This window comes from Crocodylus porosus, unplaced genomic scaffold (assembly GCF_001723895.1).
Source record: "Crocodylus porosus isolate Cpor-Errol unplaced genomic scaffold, CroPor_comp1, whole genome shotgun sequence".
NCBI classification, from domain to species: Eukaryota; Metazoa; Chordata; order Crocodylia; family Crocodylidae; genus Crocodylus; species Crocodylus porosus.
The window spans coordinates 16,478,312-16,498,558 of record NW_017728928.1 but is presented as its reverse complement, the minus strand read 5'-3'; the positions used below and the strand labels follow the sequence as shown (position 1 = coordinate 16,498,558).

At 41.2% G+C, this 20,247-nt stretch overlaps 2 protein-coding genes across 10 annotated transcripts in view; one reads left to right on the top strand and one right to left on the bottom strand.

Moving 5' to 3' along the window:
• B3GNTL1 (UDP-GlcNAc:betaGal beta-1,3-N-acetylglucosaminyltransferase-like 1) overlaps positions 1 to 8,152 on the top strand; it is a 316,252-nt gene extending 308,100 nt beyond the window's left edge. For 7 of the 9 annotated variants that reach the window (XM_019542723.1, XM_019542721.1, XM_019542716.1 and 4 more), the window contains one exon: positions 6,662 to 8,152. In XM_019542723.1, coding sequence (XP_019398268.1) covers positions 6,662 to 6,688 — 27 coding nt within the window. In that variant the 3' untranslated portion in view covers positions 6,689 to 8,152. The remainder of the gene's footprint in view (positions 1 to 6,661) is intronic. The other 2 variants (XM_019542717.1, XM_019542715.1) reach the window with 1 other exon arrangement.
• The window catches only part of TBCD (tubulin folding cofactor D), a 226,913-nt gene that overhangs the window by 7,715 nt on the left and 198,951 nt on the right, over positions 1 to 20,247 (bottom strand). Inside the window, exons 35-39 of the mRNA XM_019542712.1 lie at positions 19,870 to 19,959; positions 18,707 to 18,794; positions 12,577 to 12,686; positions 8,544 to 8,628; positions 4,192 to 4,436 (exon numbers count right to left, since the gene is read on the bottom strand). Of these exons, the coding sequence (XP_019398257.1) occupies positions 4,425 to 4,436; positions 8,544 to 8,628; positions 12,577 to 12,686; positions 18,707 to 18,794; positions 19,870 to 19,959 (385 nt within the window). The 3' untranslated portion in view covers positions 4,192 to 4,424. The remainder of the gene's footprint in view (positions 1 to 4,191; positions 4,437 to 8,543; positions 8,629 to 12,576; positions 12,687 to 18,706; positions 18,795 to 19,869; positions 19,960 to 20,247) is intronic.

Sequence of the window (20,247 nt, the reverse complement as noted above, 5' to 3'; positions counted from 1 at the left end):
GGCCTCACCACCATAGGTGGGAAGTCAGCTGGGATCAAGTGACCCCAGCAAGAAACATATCCACCTGTTTTTTGGAAGAGTCCAGAGTAGGTGTTTGCACCACCTCTGGGGGGGTTTGTTTCACACCCTGGACACATACACCATAAAGAACTTTTTTCTTATGTCTAGTCTAAAATCGGCCTTCCGGAGTTTATGGCCATTAGACCTTGTTATCCCTTGGGGAGCTCTGGTGAACAGCTGTTCTCCCAGGTCCTGATGTACCCCTCTTATATAATTGTAGGCTGCCACCAAGTCTCCCCTGAGCCTTCTCTTCTCCAGACTGAAGAGTCCCAGGTCCCTCAGCATCTCCTCATATGGCCTTCCCTCCAGGCCTTGGATCATATGAGGGCCCAATACTGGATGCAGTACTCCAGCTGTGGTCTCACCAGGGCCGAGTAAAGCAGGAGGATGACTTCCCTGGTTTTGCTTGAGATGCATTGGTGGATGCATCCCAGAGTTTGGTTAGCTTTGCCAGCCAAGGCATCACATTGGTGGCTCATATTCACTTTGTGGTCAGTCAAGACCCCCAAGTCCCTTTTGGTCATGGTGCTAGCGAGCGTAGCACTGCCAAGCCTGTAAGTAGGTTGGAGGTTCTTCCTACCAAGGTGCAGCACCATACACTTCTCTGCATTGAAGGACATCAGGTTTTGGTCAGCCCACCTTGACAGCGTGTCCAAGTCGGCCTGTCTCCCCCGCCTGTCCTGTGGTGTGACCGTCCTCCCCCATAATTTGGTATCATCCGTGAACTTAGCCAGTTTACATCTGACTCCTGAATCCAGATCATTGATGAAGATGTTAAAGAGTACTGGCCCAAGTACTGAGCCCTGAGGGACTCCACTGGTCACCCTGTGCCACGCTGATTTGCTCTTGTCAACTAGTACTCTTTGGGTCCAACCCCATAGCCAGTTGCCTAGTCATTGGACCATATGATGATCAAGACCACAGTTCACCAGCTTAACCATGAGGACATCGTGGGGAACTAGGTCAAAGGCCTTCTTGAAATCTAGATATATGACAACCACATCATCTCCCTTGGCCAGGGCATATGTTACCTGGTCATAGAAGGAGATGAGGTTGCTCAGGCAAGACCTGACAGTCACAAAGCCATATTGGCTGGCATTCAGAAGCTTGCCTTTCATTAGTCTGGTGTTGATTGATCGCTTGACAGTTTTCTCCAGGATTTTTCCAGGAACGGACTGATTGGTCTATAGTTCTCCAGATCACCCTCCTCCCTTTCTTGAAGATAGGGACCAGGTTGGCTCTTTTCCAGTCTGGGACCTCACCCAAGCGCCACAAATTTTCAAATAGATCTGCCAAGGGGGATGCAGTGATGTCTGCCAGCTCTTTCAAGACTCCCAGGTGCATTCCATCTGGGCCCACAGACTTGTGAATGTCCAGTTTCCCAAGGTGTTCTGTCACCTGATCCACATCGATTTTGGGCCCGTTGCCCGCTTCTGGATTGGTTTGTGCCAGACCTAACAATGTGATCCTCCTGGAAGGGTGAAAAACGAACGCAAAAAAGTCATTTAGGAGATTGGCCCTTTCTTGCTCATCAGATGTCAGTTGCCCAGTTGGATTTCACAGGGACCTAATGCTATCTTTGTTCTTTTTCCAACTTCCCACATATCTGAAGGACTTTTTGTTGTCCTTGATTCCTGTAACTAGCCTAAGTTCGGTTTGTGCTTTGGCTTTTCTTGACCACTCTCTACAGGTGCGGGTAGGTGCAGAGTAATCCACTTTGGTGAAGCTTCCTGTTTTCCAGCTGGTTTAAGCTACTCTTCTGAGCTTAATGAGGTCCAACAGTTCCTTATTCAGTTATGGGGGCAGCCTTGCCTGTTGACTGCATTTCTTGCAAGATGGTATGGGTTTGCCCTGTGCTTCAAGCATTATGTTTTTGAAAGATGACCATTGCTCGTGTACTCCCTTTTCTGGGGGGGGTATGGCTCCTGACCAATTGCCTGATTGCAAAATTCTCCCAGTTTGCAAAAGCCAGCCTTCCCAAAGTTAAGGACTTCTGTTTTTACTGAGGGGCTTGCCTGCTCTTCGGTGAACTAAAAATGTTTTGAGAAAAAAATCAGCAAATTACTATCTTGGTGGCTGAATCAGAGGACCCTTGAATCTTTCTGAATTGAATCGGAACCTTCCGAATTGATTTGGAGAGATTCAGAAAGATTTGGCAATTCGGATATAGACACAGCTTTAAATGCTTTTTCTACATACCTCTAGGTAGCAGGCAGGTCATGAAAGCTGCAAAGCTTGGGCATGTGGAATATCCCAGAGGAGCACAGGCGCTCCCCACTGCACTTGGCAGCAGACCCAGAATTGGACCAGAAGCACTTCCAGTCTGCTACCAAGTCTGCCGGGGAGCATGCTGGAGGGGGCCTGTGCACCCCCCCCAGCAACTGGTGCCTCCTTGGTCTGGGGGGTGGTACCAAGGGTCCCCCCCTTGACTGATTGCCGAGCTGGAGGGACATGAGGGAGTCCTCCACGTGCTCCCCAGCAGACATGGAAGTGGACCGGAAATACTTCCACTCCGCTTCCAGGTTCGCTGCCAAGCCAACGGCAGGCCTCCCCCACGCTCCTGTGGGACACTCCTTGTGCCCCAGCAACGCAGCGTGAACAAGCCATGCTGGTACCTTGAGGGATATAGAAAAAACATATAAAGCTGTGTCTATGTCCAAATTGCTGATTCTCTGAATCAGCAGCAAATCTTCAGATTCGGCCGAATTGAATCAGGAACAGTGATGCGAATCAACAAATCATATCCCTGTCCCTGATTCAGGCGAAATCTGAATCAAATAGGGCCCGCTTCGCACACCCGTAGTACTCAGTATGTACTCTGCCACAATAGCAAAAAATAGTACAATAGCAGCTTTTCAAAATCTCTTTGGTACCCTTTCTCAAAGTCAGATATGCTTTGGTTTACAATACGGGGGTGGGGGGGAAATCACCTTTTGTATCACTTCTCCATAGTGGCCTGTTTATGAAGTGACTGACTACAGTTTTGAGAAAAAATCAGCAACTTACTATGTTTACTACAGTGTCCTTTGCTTGTGCCCACAGAAACAACTGCCTGTCTTCACAACTGGCTCAGGCATGTCACATCAGTTAAGATTTACTGGTGTTATGCTGACTGAACTGTCCCCTTTTCTTTTCTATTTTCAGTTTGATTTGCAAACAATAATAGAATCACAGTGTAGGGTGCCCTTACTTACTGTAGTACCTGCATAGATACAGCTGTCAAAAATATTCAGCTCTAAGAGCAATTTTGTGAAGCACGTGGAAGGCTAACTGTGTGCATGCCCAAAAACAGCATACAGAAAACCAAGGAGTGATAGTTAGAACAAAATATTGGCAAAGATAGCTAAGTTTGAACATGTGTTGAATTTGTTTAAAAGCTTTTCTGTATAACTCATTTTTGAACATGCAGCTTGAAAGATGAAGGCAAGCAAGTACCACTGGTGCCAGTTTTTCATAATTCAAAGCTAAAAAGCTTTTCATGTTCTTTGTTATGGAAGTACTTGAGTACTAAAAATGGGCAAGTTAGATGAAAAACATCCCTGTGCTGTCATCCTTTAAAAAACAAAAATCAACAACAGCAACTTGTCTTAGTACACACATTTTTAAAAATTAAATAGTGAACCAATATCCAAAAGAGTCTTCCTCTGACAAGGAAAAAGTAAATAATAAATGTGATTGTTTTACCTCACATGCCAGTATTCTCATCTCTGAATTTGACTCTGCCTGGTGGTAAGATGGCATAATTTAGTATGAGCTGCTTATGTACAGAGTGGAGTTGGGTGCATGTGACTGGAAAACAACAAATGGACATGGATGAGGTCCTGCTACTGACTGAATACAGCTAAGCCCCATTTGTCCACACCTAATGAGATGCTTTGTCTGAAGATGAGGGAAAGATTTTATTACCATTAAATGTTGCCACACTTAACCATGAAAAAAATTCTCCAAGATAGGACTGTCTAAGTTGGGCAGCGCTGCTCTAAATGTAACAATTAAGGGTTGAATATCTTACTTGACTACAAGCATCAGCCCTAAGTTGTGAAAGTGTTGCATGATCATACAGACTAAATGACTGTATATGGGAGATTTTAATTTAGATTTGAAGGAATACAATTCATTAGCATCAAAAACAAATGAATGTGAGATTTGGAAACACAATTGACTTTGATGGCTGCCTTTACACAGTGGTAAATATGTGTAACACAAAATAGACTTTGACTTGACGTGACTGTGGTTGAAAGTCGCATTTTGCAGCTCTTACTGAGAATCCAGGCTGTTGAGACATCACCACACAAGCTGCTCCCTCTTTTATGACACAAGCCCAAGAACATCAGTTTTCAAAGGAACAGCCCATACTAAACATATTACGCAGCATTCTGTAGAAACAAAACAGAAAGAAGAGTTCATGAAATTGGTTTTCGGTGGTGTAGTCAGTTGTTTTTAACAGCCACCAGCTACAGTTGCTTTGGTTGAGTCCATGAATTACATTTTTGAAACACAAATTTCTGTTTTAAGATTGTATAGATTTTGCAGTAGCTAGGGTATTTTTAGACCTACTCCTATAAGACAGTGCTTTCCATTACTTATGTTCAGACTGGAATGTCAGGTTTCTTTTCATTCCTTCAAAAATCTGCATGAATACAATTGTACACATGGATTTAGGTTAAATGAACCTCATCAGCTAAAAAAAAAACACAGTCCATTTGTAAAAAGGGAGCAATTGTGATGTTATGCCTGGCTTTATCTAGCCAAGCTGGTTGTTTTTCTCTGCTTTTATGAAATTTGAGCTTCTGGGGAAAGGCAAAGTGTTGTGCACTCTCATGCACGCACATACACAAGCCACCAAAACCTGTTTGTCACTGAATCAGACTGCTGTGCAAATGGTTCAAGTTCAGTGAGTTATTACTTCTCAGAGTGAACTCCAGGAGTATTCCTTAGGTTGCTTTGTTTACAAACGGTTTAGTTATTTTTATTTGAAGAAAAAAGGTAAAATACTAAATTTAACTTCTGGATGAGATGCACAGGTATTTAATGGAAGCTCGGTATTATGTTACTCGCAGCAATTTTCAAACATTGACACACATTTAGGTGTCTTGTTTTTAAGAAGACATTTCATTTCTTCCCACTCTTTTGTTTCGGTCTCCGAGTGAATTAGAATACAGTTGGCTCATGTCTCAAGAATATTTTCTGCACCAATATTTTGACATTCTTGTCAGACCACTGAAGCAAATGACTTCACAATTCACGTCAACTCTGATGTAGGGTGCAGGCAGAGGCAGAGGCAGAGAAAAGGGTAGACATGCGCAGAGCAGGAGCCCAGGGGCTACAGATTCATTCCTCAGAGGCCACCAGTTGCACAGCCCTGGTCTATTTCTCTGCATCATCCTAATGGAAACAAGGGGACCTTCTACCCCAAAAACAAATTCTTCCTCTCCATTAACCCTGTACCCATCTGTACATACTACAATTAATGTTTGATTCAATCAAGATATGGTAACTTTAAAAGCACACAAGAACCAGCCTGCCAGTTCTTATTTCTCCAGTGTGTTTGTCACCCTGAGAGGCTGGGGAGCCTGCACTGAGGTTTTGGGAGTCCTTATTGCAGAAGGATGAGCCAAGCCATTACACATTTTCTGTTGCCATGCAGTAAAGACTGTCTACTAAGGAAGACACTTTCACTTTCTTTTAAAATCCCCTGCTGGGAATGGTGTAGGCCTGGAAGGAGTGCATCTGAAGTGCTCATGTAAGCAATCCTTATTATGAGACCAGAAGTTGTAGAAGCTGCAGTTAAAGATAAATGAACAAATGGAATAAGTCTTCATTTTGTAACACCTTGGATTTTGTCAAACCTTTCCTCAGTTGGAAAGACACTGGGCCTCCCATTTATCCTGATTCACATGTGGATGGAATTCAGATGGAATTTTAATATCATAAATCCATATATGTATGGCCTAGAGCAGTGGTGCTTAACTGACAGCACACAGAGCCATATCATCTGGCCTTTGGGGGTCCCAGTAAGTCCAGAAATTTGGCAGTGAGGAAATGATAGCAGGATTCCCTCTACAGCAGCAAGGGAGCACTGCCAGTATTAATTGTTGGGGTCCTCAGACCCCCATTGGAAGTGAGGTGTGCTGGATAACATGGCCCTGCATGCCAGATCATGCTAATATGTGGGTTCAGTCCATGACCAGATTTGGTGCCTGGGTTCACTATGTGAGGTTGCTCTGTGGCAGGGTCTGGTGCACAGAGTTGGACTGGTACACAGGGTCAGATAGGTTGAGCACCACTGGCCTAGATGTACCTGGATCTCTTGCTATATGGTTTGGGGGGGACAACACTTGAATGTGTCATCCAAAGAATGAGGAGAGACATGCATTTAGCCACCTCAGCCAGGCTTTTGTCACTAATTATATGCTCATGAATGCTCAGGGGATCAAAAACAGATCATTTTGTATTGGTAGGTAGAAATTTCATTTAGAGAACAGAAGGAACCCACTAATGATAGAACCTGACAAGAATGTGTGTGATACAGTTCTTATGTATCTCCCCCAAATAATGCTGTAATAACAGACACTTTGCTCCCTAACTCTGTCTTTTTCAGCAGCCTGTTCATCTTCATGAAGTTTAGGAGTTCTCCTGAAACCTCTCTTCCTGTGAAGAATGATGAAAGAGCCCCCCGCATTGTTTAGTATCTCTTACGCTTTTCTCAGACATGGAAGGCATGAGATCTTTAGGTCTGTTTCTCATCTGCTGACACTAGAAAGGAAATGGAAAGACCAACAGCTCTACAGAATAATTATCCAATATAACCTTCCCTTAATCAGGCTTCAGTGGCATTGGATCTCCTGAGCCCTAAGCCAAGGAAACAGGCTACATAAATTATACTTCTTGGAGAAGAGTTTATATTTATTCCCTGGTTGGATTTTCTTATAGTTGTTTCTTATAACTGTTACTCCTGGAATAAGAGTCCCTTCTCTGGGGTCTTTGCAATCAGTGGGACCAAAATAAACTATCTGCTCTTGTAATGAGTTACAGACCCAAATTAGAGTGAAGACTGCATTTCCATCTGTCCATATTATCACCCATCTTCATCATCAAGCTTCTCCATAAACAGGATTCAAACTGAGACTCTGAGGTCAGATGAATCATTCCTATGTCAGTGGTGGTGCCAGGATATTTGAACTAGCTCTTGCTGCCAAATTTATGAGAGTCCACAAATCCTCGCTTTATGAACACAACCACTAAGGATATTTCCTTAGGTATTAACTTGATCTTTTCTTTGATCTCATGGTAGAGGTCTCTAGTCCATCACAGCAGGACAAGTACCGCTTGCCAATAACAGTTAGAACAAAGTTAGAACAAACTTCAAAGCTGCTTCAGCAGCCCTAAGGATGGCATTTATTTTCTTGCCTGCAGGATCTTTTAGTAGGAAAGCTCCCTCAGCAGTAATTAACATTGCTGCAGGAACCTAAGAGTGAAAAAGTATCTCTGGGTTCAGGTTCTGTGACCTTGTACAATTTCAGGGCTTGCAAACTGAGCTGTTTTCTGGGCCTCCCCTAATGAACTGTTTCAAAGCAGAATGAAGATGATGATATGTATTTATTTGTCCATCGTCTTATTTAAACTATTTCTTCGCCTCACAGCATGAACGTGTCTGAAGGAAAAGAATGCATACGCTCCATTGGCTCAGGTTACTGTGATTAAAGCAGAGGGTTCTCCACCTTTATGGGGGCAGCTTCTCCAAAGGAAGCTGCCGGGTAATTCCGAAATCAACTTTTTAAGAACATTATGAACAGAGATTGCTCTAAAGGCAGGCCACCACTTCTAATCCAACTGCTGCCACGGCTTCCACCCCACTTTGTAGCTGCTTACCTCCCACTGATCCCCCTGCTGCCAAATTTCCACAGGCACCCTGACTTCCAAGACTGAGTACAATCACAGATTTTGCCCGCAGGCTGTTGACCCATACCTTAGGGGCTATTTATCTACCCTCAGAGAACTTCATTTTAAGTATTAGCTTTAGGAATACAATTGTCCTGAATGTTTCAATAACTTTTTGTTCTAAATGAAAAGTTGATATATTGAGATGTCATTGGTGTCACAGAATTTTAGTTTTGCTGTTCAATTTGGAGGGGGAATTCTTACCGTCTTTTCCCTAGCAGTATAGACACACTCATACTGAGGTATCTGTATTACATTATTTCATTCTTCCATTGTCTCAATAAGTTGAGTTTATACCAGAAGTCTGGGATGATTTCAAGGAATGGGACTGGAGGGCTTTATAAGAACCATTTTTGGCATTCTGATTTAAGACTTAGATGTGCAGCACATTCCTTTAGGTCCTGATTTCTATATTTTATTAACAAGGACAGCACACACAGTTGCCTATGAAATAGTCTGAAAACACAGAATTCATGGTAAAGCAATTAATACTTTCATTTTGTTTTCAAGGAAAGTTTGACAATACACGTTCCAGACTTTACCTTGGTTACTGGTTGCGGTTTGGGCACCTTCATGAGGTCACAAAGGTAGTTACGTTTCTCTCTCACTAGCAGTAATTCAGCATCCCTGGAAAGGAAAAGAGAAATATTACCTTTTCAGTCATTTCATAAAGAAAACCATCTTTAATAGATTTAGCTGACTAAATGTATAAGCCAGGGGTGCTAAACACTGAGGCTGCAGGCCAGATCCAGCCTGTGGAGCTGTTATCATCTGACCGGTGGGACTCCCCAGGGGTCTGGAAATTTGGTAGCAGGGAAGCGCTGGCCATAATGAAACAAACAGCTTAAGAAATCTCATAAATAGTATTTGCTATTCAGTTGCATTCCTATTAGAGTGTTCTGTCATGTATAAAGTTAAAATCAAACCTAGTCAATATTTTAATAAGTTGTCAGATATTTTCACTGCTGTACATTAAAACAGAGGCATCCTAAATATGCTATGTCCCCGTAGTGACATTTTAGAATTAAGTCATTTGATAGTGACAAGTATTTTTCTTTCTTTTTTTTTTTGCTAAAACATTTTTCTTTCCAATTGCTTTAGATCTTTTGCCTGTGAAATGTAACACTCCTGTCACGCAAGCATTTATTTCAGCAGTGGATTAAAATTCCATTCTTTGTAGTATTTTCCCTTGGTATAAAGTTGCATTTTGCCTTAGAAAAAGCGAGCAGGATACAAAGTTTATACTGAATTTCAGTTTAGTTTACAGTATGCCCAAATGATTTCCTGTAGTGATGCTGCAATCCATGTTGGAAAATGTTGCGTTAAAACCAAACAATCACTCTGATACAGCAGGTATTTTGCATTTTAATTAACAAGCAAGCCATGGTATCAACACCACCATTCATTATGTCAATAAATATTAACTTTTTAAGAAGGTATACATTGTTCTGTTAGTTAATAACTGTTCTCTGGTCCTGATTTTAAAGGGAAAGGACATCACTTTGATCCCAGAACTAGAGAGAGAAAATGGCACTCACAAGCTAACTGCTGGATAGTTCTAGCATTTAAAAGATTCTTGACAATTTTGTCAAGACCCATAATTCAAACTTTTTTTGATTCTAAACAAAAGGTGCATTTTGTTGCAGTGCATATTATACAACTGTACTCCAAACCCACTTAATTTCACAGGGAGACTATTTCAAATATGCATATCGTGGTTATTGTCTTCTTTACCAAATATCTGAGGTTGATTCAGCTTCCTGATTTATTTAGAAGTAGAAGTGATTTCTGCACCACCTATGCACAAAATTAGGAATTTTAATAAACTCTTGATGATCCCTAGCAAAACAAAATTTAGACTTCTGTTTAGTATTAATTCTGTACTTGTATATAAAAAATAGCAAATTTCAAAATACTGTGCAACATTTTAATTGTAAAAAAACAGAACTCCCTGACTAAAGAACTTGTGGTCATATATGAAGTATAAAAGATACAAATGAAAAGAAAAATCCTGCAAATTTGAAAAAAGATCACATGGATATTTTAATTTTGCACTTGAAGAGTAGGAAAAGTAAGAACCAACCATTAAGTTGATAACTTTTAAACAAGCACTGAAGATTTATTTCCATTCAACCTGCTATCAGCCAGGAATTGCATGGCAGGGCAGAGGTAAAAAATCCCTGTATTTCAGGTGCAGCACTTCATTTTATCCTGCCAAATACAAGCTGTCCAAACCCAAAATCCACATAAGCTTATATACAGCAAGAAACTCAAATCATTCTTCACTTGTTTTTCTACATAATTTCAGAGAACTTCAAGTCTACCTCTTTAAAGTCTAAACGTGTTGAAAATGGGGGGAAAACATTTAAATTATAAATACAAATTAATTTTATTGTAATGATTAGACCAAATGGCTGCACCACCAAAATAAGAAAATACTGGGCAAGTCCACATACGCTCATTTACTGTGCAGTAACTGAAATTACTGCACAGTACAGGCATGCGTCTACGTGTGCACCCCCATACTGCACAGCAGATGTGGTGACTTATGTCGACTTGAGTGTAAATTTGGTACCTGCATCATGCAGGTATCAAATTTATGCCCAATAAGTTACTGTGCAATAACACATGGATAGATGCCTTACTGCACAGTAACACTGTATGTGTGTGGACTGACTTGGAACTAATTTTAGTCCTAAGTCAGTCCATACACAGCACTAATGTGCTTTAATGGCTGCATGTGCAGACACTGGTCTATTCCCACTTACCAGTGGCAATGCATAGGGGATGCACAGGGGCGTCAGGAGAAGCCTCCCCCAGTCTGGCAAGATCAGCTGTGGGAACCCCTCTCCCCCACCCCATCCCCAGTTGCTGACTGGCTGCTTGGGGGGGGGGAGGTGTTGGGGGGGACATGTGCCCCTCCTGACTCAGGAGACACCAGTTGCCCATGCCGCTTACTGCACAGTAAATTTAAGCTGGTGTAAATGCACATGTAGACATGCCCACTAAGAAGGAAAAGGATCATCATAAATGGCAGTGAAACAACCAAACTTTCACTGCTTTAAACAAGCAATCTTTGAAGATAGCTGTGTGAATCTAAAAGTACTTAGCCATAGTTTTCTCTCTAATAACAATCACTATCCTAGGCTAATTATTTATGCTGTGAAAAAAAATTAAAGACATGTATAAAATGGTCAGCAGTACATATACTACTCCCCTTTCCCTACAGTCCTGAGCTTCTAGTCAGTGATTTTATGCAAGAAGACTCCAAGAAAAACAAATACTCCAGTTTTCTTACTGGGTGAACTTCAGGTGAGAAAAAACCTGGAACTGAGACTACTTCATTTCTGACAGACAAGTCAATTTTTGTCTTCTATATTCCCCTACTCACCACACCTAGACCGTATGATACTAAGTGCCTGAGTACCCTTCTAACACATCTCTCCTTTAACAAAAGTAAACCAGAAGAACTTGAAGCTCTGGCATACAAAACTGAGGTACAGTCAATTGTATTAATTCATTACTGCATTTAGGAAGCATACAGAATTTTTTTCCATACAAGGTTTAATGCCAAAGAAAACAGAGGTAAAAAGGAGGACTTGCTTTATATCGTAAAGATAGTTATTAAATTGAAACACCATGAATGTTCCACTGGGGAAATGTTAAACTGTTCTATTTCAAAGTATTTGCATGAAGGAGAAAGGTTTCATACTATCTGAACTATTATAGTTCATAGGAATATATGAGTAGTTCTGCTCATTCTGACACCTTCCAATTCCCAAACACCACCTCTTTTCCCAGAGTGCTTGCTCATGCCAAGAAGCTGTCTCTGCAATTGAAGTTTGTCTGTTTTGCACAGTCCGGTCTCTTTGTGTCTTGTGGAGAATTTCCAGGATTTCCTCTCCTTTTACTTTGTTAGAAATTATAAGTATTTTTATAAACACCACTGGACAAAGTAAAAAAAATACCACCTTTATGGGGCCCATATATTTTATAACAGGGCTGTCCAGCTTCTAAGCACCTAGGGCCTTATGTCACGCAGGCTACACTGGTGAAAGCTGTACACTACATGGGTCATACTAGTGCAGGCTGCAGACCCCCAGAGCTGTATGCCACATGGGCACCTCCTCCACCTCCACTGCACTGCACTGTGTGGACCCCCAGCCCCTACCCCTGCCTCTCTAGACATGGATTCCTCTGACTCCACACTCTGTGCTGCGCTGCCACACCCTGACCCCATGGATGCAGAAGCTGGAGAAGGGAGAAGGAGTCTGAAGACCTTGGCTACTGTAGCCTAAGTGATGGAGAGAGCAGCAGCCAGGTGGGAGCCCAGGGGCTACAAGTTAACCCTTTGCAGGTTGCCAGCTGAACAGCTGTTTTATAATATACAAATCTCCAGATCAGAAAGGTCCTCTCAGCAGCACCCTTTTGGCATAAAACTTTGTCTGAACTGATACGCAGATCTAACTAAGCTTACCTCTCCACCTTTTTTCATGGACAAATGTCTAGGAAGATTTTATTTTGCTGATACAAGAATATTTCAAAAAGCCCTATGTCTCTGACAAATTCACTTACCAGTTGGTGTCACTAAGTATCGTCATGACCTCATCCATGATATTAGGATCAACAATATCACTGAATGTTATCAGCATTTCATATAATTGACTGGCTGTTGTTTTCCTTATCTAGAGGGAAGGACAGAATTTTAGTTGCACCAAAAAAGTAAAATTATTCAAAGTGCTATATAAGAACTAAGCGATAACAGTATTTACAATATTAATCATAGTATTTATGTGATTGGCAACTACTCTAGAATACACTGTATAATATTCAGAACACAGAACTTGGAATCATTACCCTTAGACATTATTCCTGACTGCCAGTGATTGGCTGTGGGACCTAGAATCATAGAAAAGGAAGGCTGGAATGCACCTCTGGAGGTCATGTCCAACTCTCTGCTCAAGGCAGGATCATCCTTATCCAAACCATCCCATACAAGTCCTTTTTTAACCAATTCCTAAAACTAAACTTTTAGTCAAGTCACTTGATCCCAGCTGACTTCCTGCCTATGGCACAGGGACCGGACTCGATCTCATTAGTCCTTTCCACCCCCTAAAGTCCATGAAATCTATAAACTGTCAGTCCTACTACACAGCTACAAAGCATGTTGCCCAAAGGTATTAAAAGCACTCTAACCTGCCGTGGGTAAAGCAGGGGGACAAGCACTGTCAGTATCCCACCACTACAATGGTTTAAAATGCACTTGAGATATCCAAGGAAGAGAGCCGTGTTTCGTTTCCCCGCCCGCTTCCTCCACTACAGAGGAAGGAAAACCCCCCAGTCTGTATCAGTCTGACCATGAGATAAAATTCCTTTGCAAACCACAAATGTGGTGATCGGTCTGACTTTGAATGGAAGGGCAAGACCCCCAGGACTACAGGGTTTTAGATTCAATAGGAGCACTAGCACACTCCAGTAAAGAATCCCCAACATTAGCTGCAGCCAACACACAAAACTTGTGAAGGCAAAAAAACCCTGACACCTGCTGCAACCAAATGGGAAAAAAATTCCTTCTTTGTTACATGTGGCAATCAGCAAAGCCCAGAAGCATGGGGAAAACAAACACCCTACATTCTGCTCTGCAAGCTGGGCACTGCAAGCCACATTACACCCTCTAACTGGACATCCAGAACTCCCCTTTCAATATCCCCTCCATAGACTTATCCCACCTGGCTGTGGAGCTCTGCTTTTGTCTCCCACTGAGCATGGCCCTCTCCAACACCCACCTGCTCTAGGCTGCAGATTTCTTCTCATCTTCCAGCAATCAGGTTGGGGAAGGTTCTTGAGCTTCCAAATGTGGCTTTTTACAAACTGCTCCAGACCAAACTACTAGATCATTCCTGACCAATGTTTATCCAACCCAGCTCCTTCTTGAAAACCTCCACTGTTCTACCAGTGAAGAAATTTTTCATCATATCCAATCTGAACCTAATCTGCTGCAGCTTCAAGCCATTAGTCTTCATCCTGCTCTCCGCAACAACAGAAAAGTGTTGTCCACCTTTATGGCAGTACTTCAGATATTGAAAGACTGCTATAATGTCCCTCTTAGTCACATGTTCTGCTTATTTCTCACTTCTCTATATCCTTTTTAAAATGTGGAGCCCAAAACTGCACATAACATGGGTGACTGGTACCTCCTGAGTCGGGGGGCATATGCCCCCCCAGTGGCCAGTCAGCAACTGGGGGGCTGGGTCCCCTCGCAGCCAATCTCTCTGGCTGGGGGGAAGAAGGGGACTCCCCACAGCCAATCACACCAACCCAGAAGCAAGAGCATAGCATCCAGAAGTGCCAGTGGCGCTCCCGGAAGTGCCAGCGGTGCTTCTGGTGACCCCACTCCCTGGCTAGCGCTTGCAGGCGGGGAACTGGTGCTACTGCCTCCCCCCTCTGCCCATCCCCTAAGCAGGGAGCACACCAGCACTCTCAGGGGGTGAACGGGCACCCCCCTGCACACATTACCACTGGCACACAGTACTCTAAATGAGGCCTAACCAGTGCCAAGTAAATAGGCATCGTCACCTCCTATCCTTGCACCTGATGCTCCTCTTGATGCAGCCCAAAACCATATTTTCTTTTCTTGCAGGTACAGGGAACTTTATTTCTCTACCTCAATTTATGCAGCTGTAAAGTAAACATAACAACAACACTTCCCTAAAACACAGCAGTGCTGTGAGGGGCAACAGAAGTATTAAATGCATCTTGTAGAGATGGCTGCTTGGTGACTTGCACATTACTTTGGCCCATGCTACACATTACACATGTTATCCAACTAACTGGTTAATTATACAATAAATTTAGGTCACCACCTGTGCAAAGTACTTATCACACAATTAACTGGTGAATCACACAATAAATTTAGACCAGCCACACATGCAAAGTAATTATGGTGTGATAAAAAATAACTATCCATCTATAAAAAGAGCCAAGCTGCATTGTAATAAAATTGGAATTGAAAGACATAAAGATGTTAATAAATGTTAAATAAAAACATCTTAAATGAGCTGGATAAATGAAGAAAAACACATTTATCAATCATGTTTGATTATTTAAAACTGATTCATCAAAGAAAGTATTGATGGTAGCTTGTGACCTAATGGATTACTTCTGATCATGTTTTCAAATGGTGCCTTACCTTATGGACAGCTGCCTAGCAGTATTTTCAAAAGCACACAAACAGGGTTACTGTCTACCTCCTGCTGAAATCAGTGATTTCTAACCTGCTTAGACACTTTTGAGAATTCTAGGAGGTATTTATCTGTGTTTAAATACCTCTGAAAATCAGACCCCATATCCTTCAAATATATACTTAAAACATTTAAGATCATATTTAGATAATAACTTAGACAATTCCTTCATAACGCTGATCTATACTGTAAGTATCTGTAGTAACATTTCTAATATAAACTACGTCCTATTCAAATCAGTCCAGCCATAAGAACTTACTTACTCTCTGTGAGTACGCAATGGCTATGAGAAAAAACATCTTGGTTGCAGTGTAGCGAATTTGCAAGAAGGACTCCTCCAGCTGTTCTAAAGAAGTCTACACAAGCTGAGGAAGGTGGGCACTGAGGTGCCCTGGGAAAAGAAGTCCTTTAATGGAACTTCAGTAATGTTGGGTGCCTGTACATGACTGTGGAACATGCTGTACTTACAGCACATCAGAGCAGACTTGATTAATCAAATCTGCTGGAGCGCAGTAATTACTGTACTCCAGCAACCTCCCGCATCTCGTGTATTGGTGTCACTGCGCTTCAAAATGGCAGTGAGGGCACTTGAACTAAAGCTCATCCAACATGCTTTAGTTCAAGCATCCCTGCCACCATTTCAGTGTGGGGATGCTGACACACGAGATGCTGCAGCGCTTTAATTAAAGCAGCTGTCAGAGCCACTCTAAGCAAAGGACCAACCCCCACTCTCTGTAGAGTACATGTAAAAGTGCCCGTAGGCTATGAGAAAACAAAATGCAATAGGTGGACCAATACTGTGACCAGCTAGACTTCAATGCAATTGATCAATACTCCTATCTGATGTAAGAGCAGGATATAATATAAAAACTTGATGTCAAGGCTAAAACTGAATCAATATTATTCCAAGCTGCCCAGATGGAGAATTAATACATTTTCCTGATGGAAGGTATACAAATCTTCTGACCTTGTAGACAGCAATCTCTGTCAGTGTGCTCAGCCTGCCAAAATCCAATTTTACTTATGCAAAAACTGCAGGTCTGGCTTGGATAGCATCAAACTATTGTTCTGGGACAGCATATTTGAGCAAGGTGGAGAATCTACTGGGATATCTACAGAAGAACATCCACAGCCAAAACCTTTTTGTCCAACATGGAGCTATCAAAATGTTGTCCAGTCATCTTCTAAATGTTACCTGGAGAGCCAGAGGACTCCTGTATACTTTCTCAAGACCATAAAGTTAGGAAGGCATCAGGCAGGCCTTATGCCTCCCCTGAATAAGTAGTTCTCTAGCATCTTGCATTTTTTCCTGCAAACAAGGTTATGTTTGAAGCCCTCCATGATAGGTGACTATCATGCCTAGGATGGATTTCCAGTGATTGCTAATGACTGGTTACCATAATGCTGCACAGAAACGTCCACTGCAGGCCCTGGGAAGGTGTAGAACCAGTAAGGGTTACACCACATTCATGTAGGCTGGGTGCCTGGCAATAGGAAATATTCATCCTCCAAACTGGGAATCACAAATCAGTCTTGATCTTGGAACAACTTCACCATCCTGAGGCTAAGTGGTGTATATATTTCATTATTCACAAATCTAATATAAGATGAAGGTAGCCTTTCTGTGGAATGAGGAAATGCCAGAAATAGAAGCCTCTTCACAACATGGCAGACCTGATGCTATTATGTACATAGGCATGGTCCAGATCTAGAATTCTAAAATGAAAAACCTCATCTACAAATTTTGAAAAAAAATTAAGTTACCTTTGTAACAATAAAATACATAGAATTTAAAAGTGTACCAGGCATGAATTTCTTCTACATAATAAGTACTGAAAAAAATGATTATGAAATCATTCAATTCAATTAAATTCAAACTCTGGCAGTACTTAAAAACAAAAACAAACAAAACCCACTTCCTTGCTCTTTAGAACTCCTTCATTTATCCAGTAGTCTTTGAGAAAGGATCTGTGTTAGATATCTGAAGCTGGAATGCTTCCAAATTCCAAGAGCCCAGGTTGACAGCTGCCCCAGCAGTCTAACCAATAAAATAACTATGGCCCTTTTGTTCTACAAAACTGTATATTCACCTTGGAATGTGTATGGAGATTTTGTGGAATCTATACAATATAAGTAATACGCACACATTCACCAGTTCTAAAACTACAGTCTATGCCACAGCTTTAGTATTACAGTCTGTACTAATATAACAAACTAAGAAGCACTTTTCTGGACAGCTAAAGTGGAGCAGTGTTGGGTAAAGCAAAGGCAGTGGCATCCACAGTGGCTGAAACAGCAACAAGAAAGCAACATGAAAACCAACAAGGTCTTGAAGTGTTTTGGTAATGTACAGAAGTCCTGTTGTCTAGCCAATGAAGATAATTTTTTATTCTGATACTTACTTTTGAACAAAAGGTTAAAATCACACTGTACTCAGCATAGTTTACTACTTATAATTTGGAAACCACATTTGCATGTTATGTTTACTTACTGGTTTAAAAATACTTTGTGGGTGATAAAGATAGTGCATGGTTTAAAAAACTGCAAAGAGAGTTTGTTTAAATTTCATATTTTTAAATCTGTTATGGCATAAGAACACCTTGTTTTTACAGATGGGTCAACTTAAAGGGGCACAACTACTTTCTTTTAAATAACCTATAATTTATTTGCCTTCCTTTGGGTATTATTAGATTTTCTTGGAAACCTGAAATTAGAATTCCTTTCCTTTCTACCTTTCTCCATTTGGCAAAAATTGCCCTACTGTATCTGCTGGAGAAACCAGCAAAGTTAACTTTCCTTTACCTTCCTTCGTGGATGCCACCATAATTGCTACACTGTGTTCTAGGAAAACTGCTTATTAATAAGGTGCTTCAGACTCCGGTGTACACAAAGCTATTCTTACTAAAGCTATTGCCCAACACTAAGATTTTTCTGGTGGATTAAAATTAACTCTAAGCACCGAAGCCAGCATTTTATGTGACACCCTAAAGACAAATTGGTAAAATCTTCAGAACCTTCCTACCAGACTAACAATTTTAGCTTTGATGAACAAAGTTCTCTAAGGACTTACATTCTCCTGGTTCACCTGGAATCTGTTAGTATTGTGAATGATTTAAATTACTACTATTATAGTAGCACTCAAAAGCCAAAAGGTGACTGGCACTCCATATTACTGCTTGCTGTACAAACAGAAGAGGCAATCCCTAACACACAGCATTCACAATTGAAATTGTAAAGGAAAGTGTTGTGGATACAACTTGCAAGCAAGCAGGCAGGCAGGAACCAAAAGGTGTCAGATGATTAACACCTAGAGGAAAAACTGCAAATGATATAGAAAACCATGAATGATTTGTGCATGTGCTTTAAAACCCATTTTCACCTGATATCATATTTAACATCATTCTTCCTTGCTTAAAGAATTCAGCTCTGCCCCCAAATCCCTAAGCAACACCCCCAATACTTACTATAGGAAATGGATGGCAAAGAAGAAGAAACAACTGAAAGAAAACTTTTTTTCTAATGTCACCTTGAAACTGAATCATGCCACAAAACCTAGAAAAACAAGAATGTATACAGCGTGAGTGGTTTCCATTAATAATATAGTCACAAAGGTAATTTTATTTATGAGATTAAAAATGCCGTGTGCACATGCATACATGTTAAAGAAAAGGGTTCTGCTACCCTCAAGAAGTCTGATTTATTTTCTAAGCACTGTGGGAAAGCAAACACTGAGGAAAAGTATAGTAAAATCATTAAGCGTTAGTCAACTGTTTGAGATGCCATATAGCTATGTCAAATACAAATATGGCTTTAAATTTACTAAGGTAGCAGAGGTTATGTGTGAAAATCACAAGTAAAACAAGCTCACACTGGAAACAACTGCAGTGTGAGCTAATGTATGATGCAATTAGAAGCAAAGGGCAGTGCAGATGAATGGCTGAATGTTCAATTTAAGCTTTCTAGAACACTTTCAAATACTGATATAGAAAAAGTGAACTAGTAGTAAACTAAAGGCACTAACACTTTGGATCAGGTATATGCCTGTTATAGTAGTACTATTGCTTCCAAAAGAGTTACCCCCACAGAGCGAATTTAGCCAGCTGCTAAATCATGGAAACTTGTGTCAAGGAGGCTCAATCCAGACTCACAACATTATTGTGACATCACCCGCCCATACCCCTGCTGATCTGCAACTTTCCTTCCTGCTTCACCTGTGTGCTTCTGTAGAGCAAAACATCTAAATGGTTCAATAGTTTTACAAAAGTGCTTTCTGATTTGCTTAATACCATCTGTTACCTAGGCAGCATTTGAATCAAGCTCTCCAGAAGCAAAAATCTCATGACATAATGTACTCTAAGACAGGCAGTTTAATCACTTTGACAGAAAGCACAAATACTCAAATCTTATCTGATTCCTTGCGTGATTTTTCTTTAAAAGAATGTATAAAGATCACAGAATCTTCAGATACACAGACACGTGTGGTTTTCAGATATATTTCAGGCCAAATAGACCAAGGAGAACAATTTCTCAGTCTCCACCCCATAGCTCTCATTTCATATGTTCAGAAGTTGAGCCTTTCTCCACTTCCTGCAGTTAAACAAAAGAGAGGGGTTTTTTATGGACTCACACTGCAATGCTGGAACGAAGTTTTTGGATGTCTTTGGATTTCTTGATCTCTTCTTTACAAAGCATAAGTAACTTCATTGAAAATGGATGGCTGGAAATTTTAAAAGGATTTTAGTTATTAACTTGTGAAAGGCAAAACAGAACTTTTGGTTGACATTATTTAAACCTACTTCTAAATGGATTTAGTGGTCAGGAGAGGTACAGATACTCACAAGTGGGGTACAGCACAATTAAGAACAGTGCAAGTTTTCCCCATTGTGGTTTACCCCTGTTCTTAAAGGGCCTCCTATAAAGATAAGAACATATTTCAGCCTTCCTGCTTGTTTAGTCACCGACCTCTCTGTGGGTATCTGTCTTCAGGGGGGTTGAACAATATATA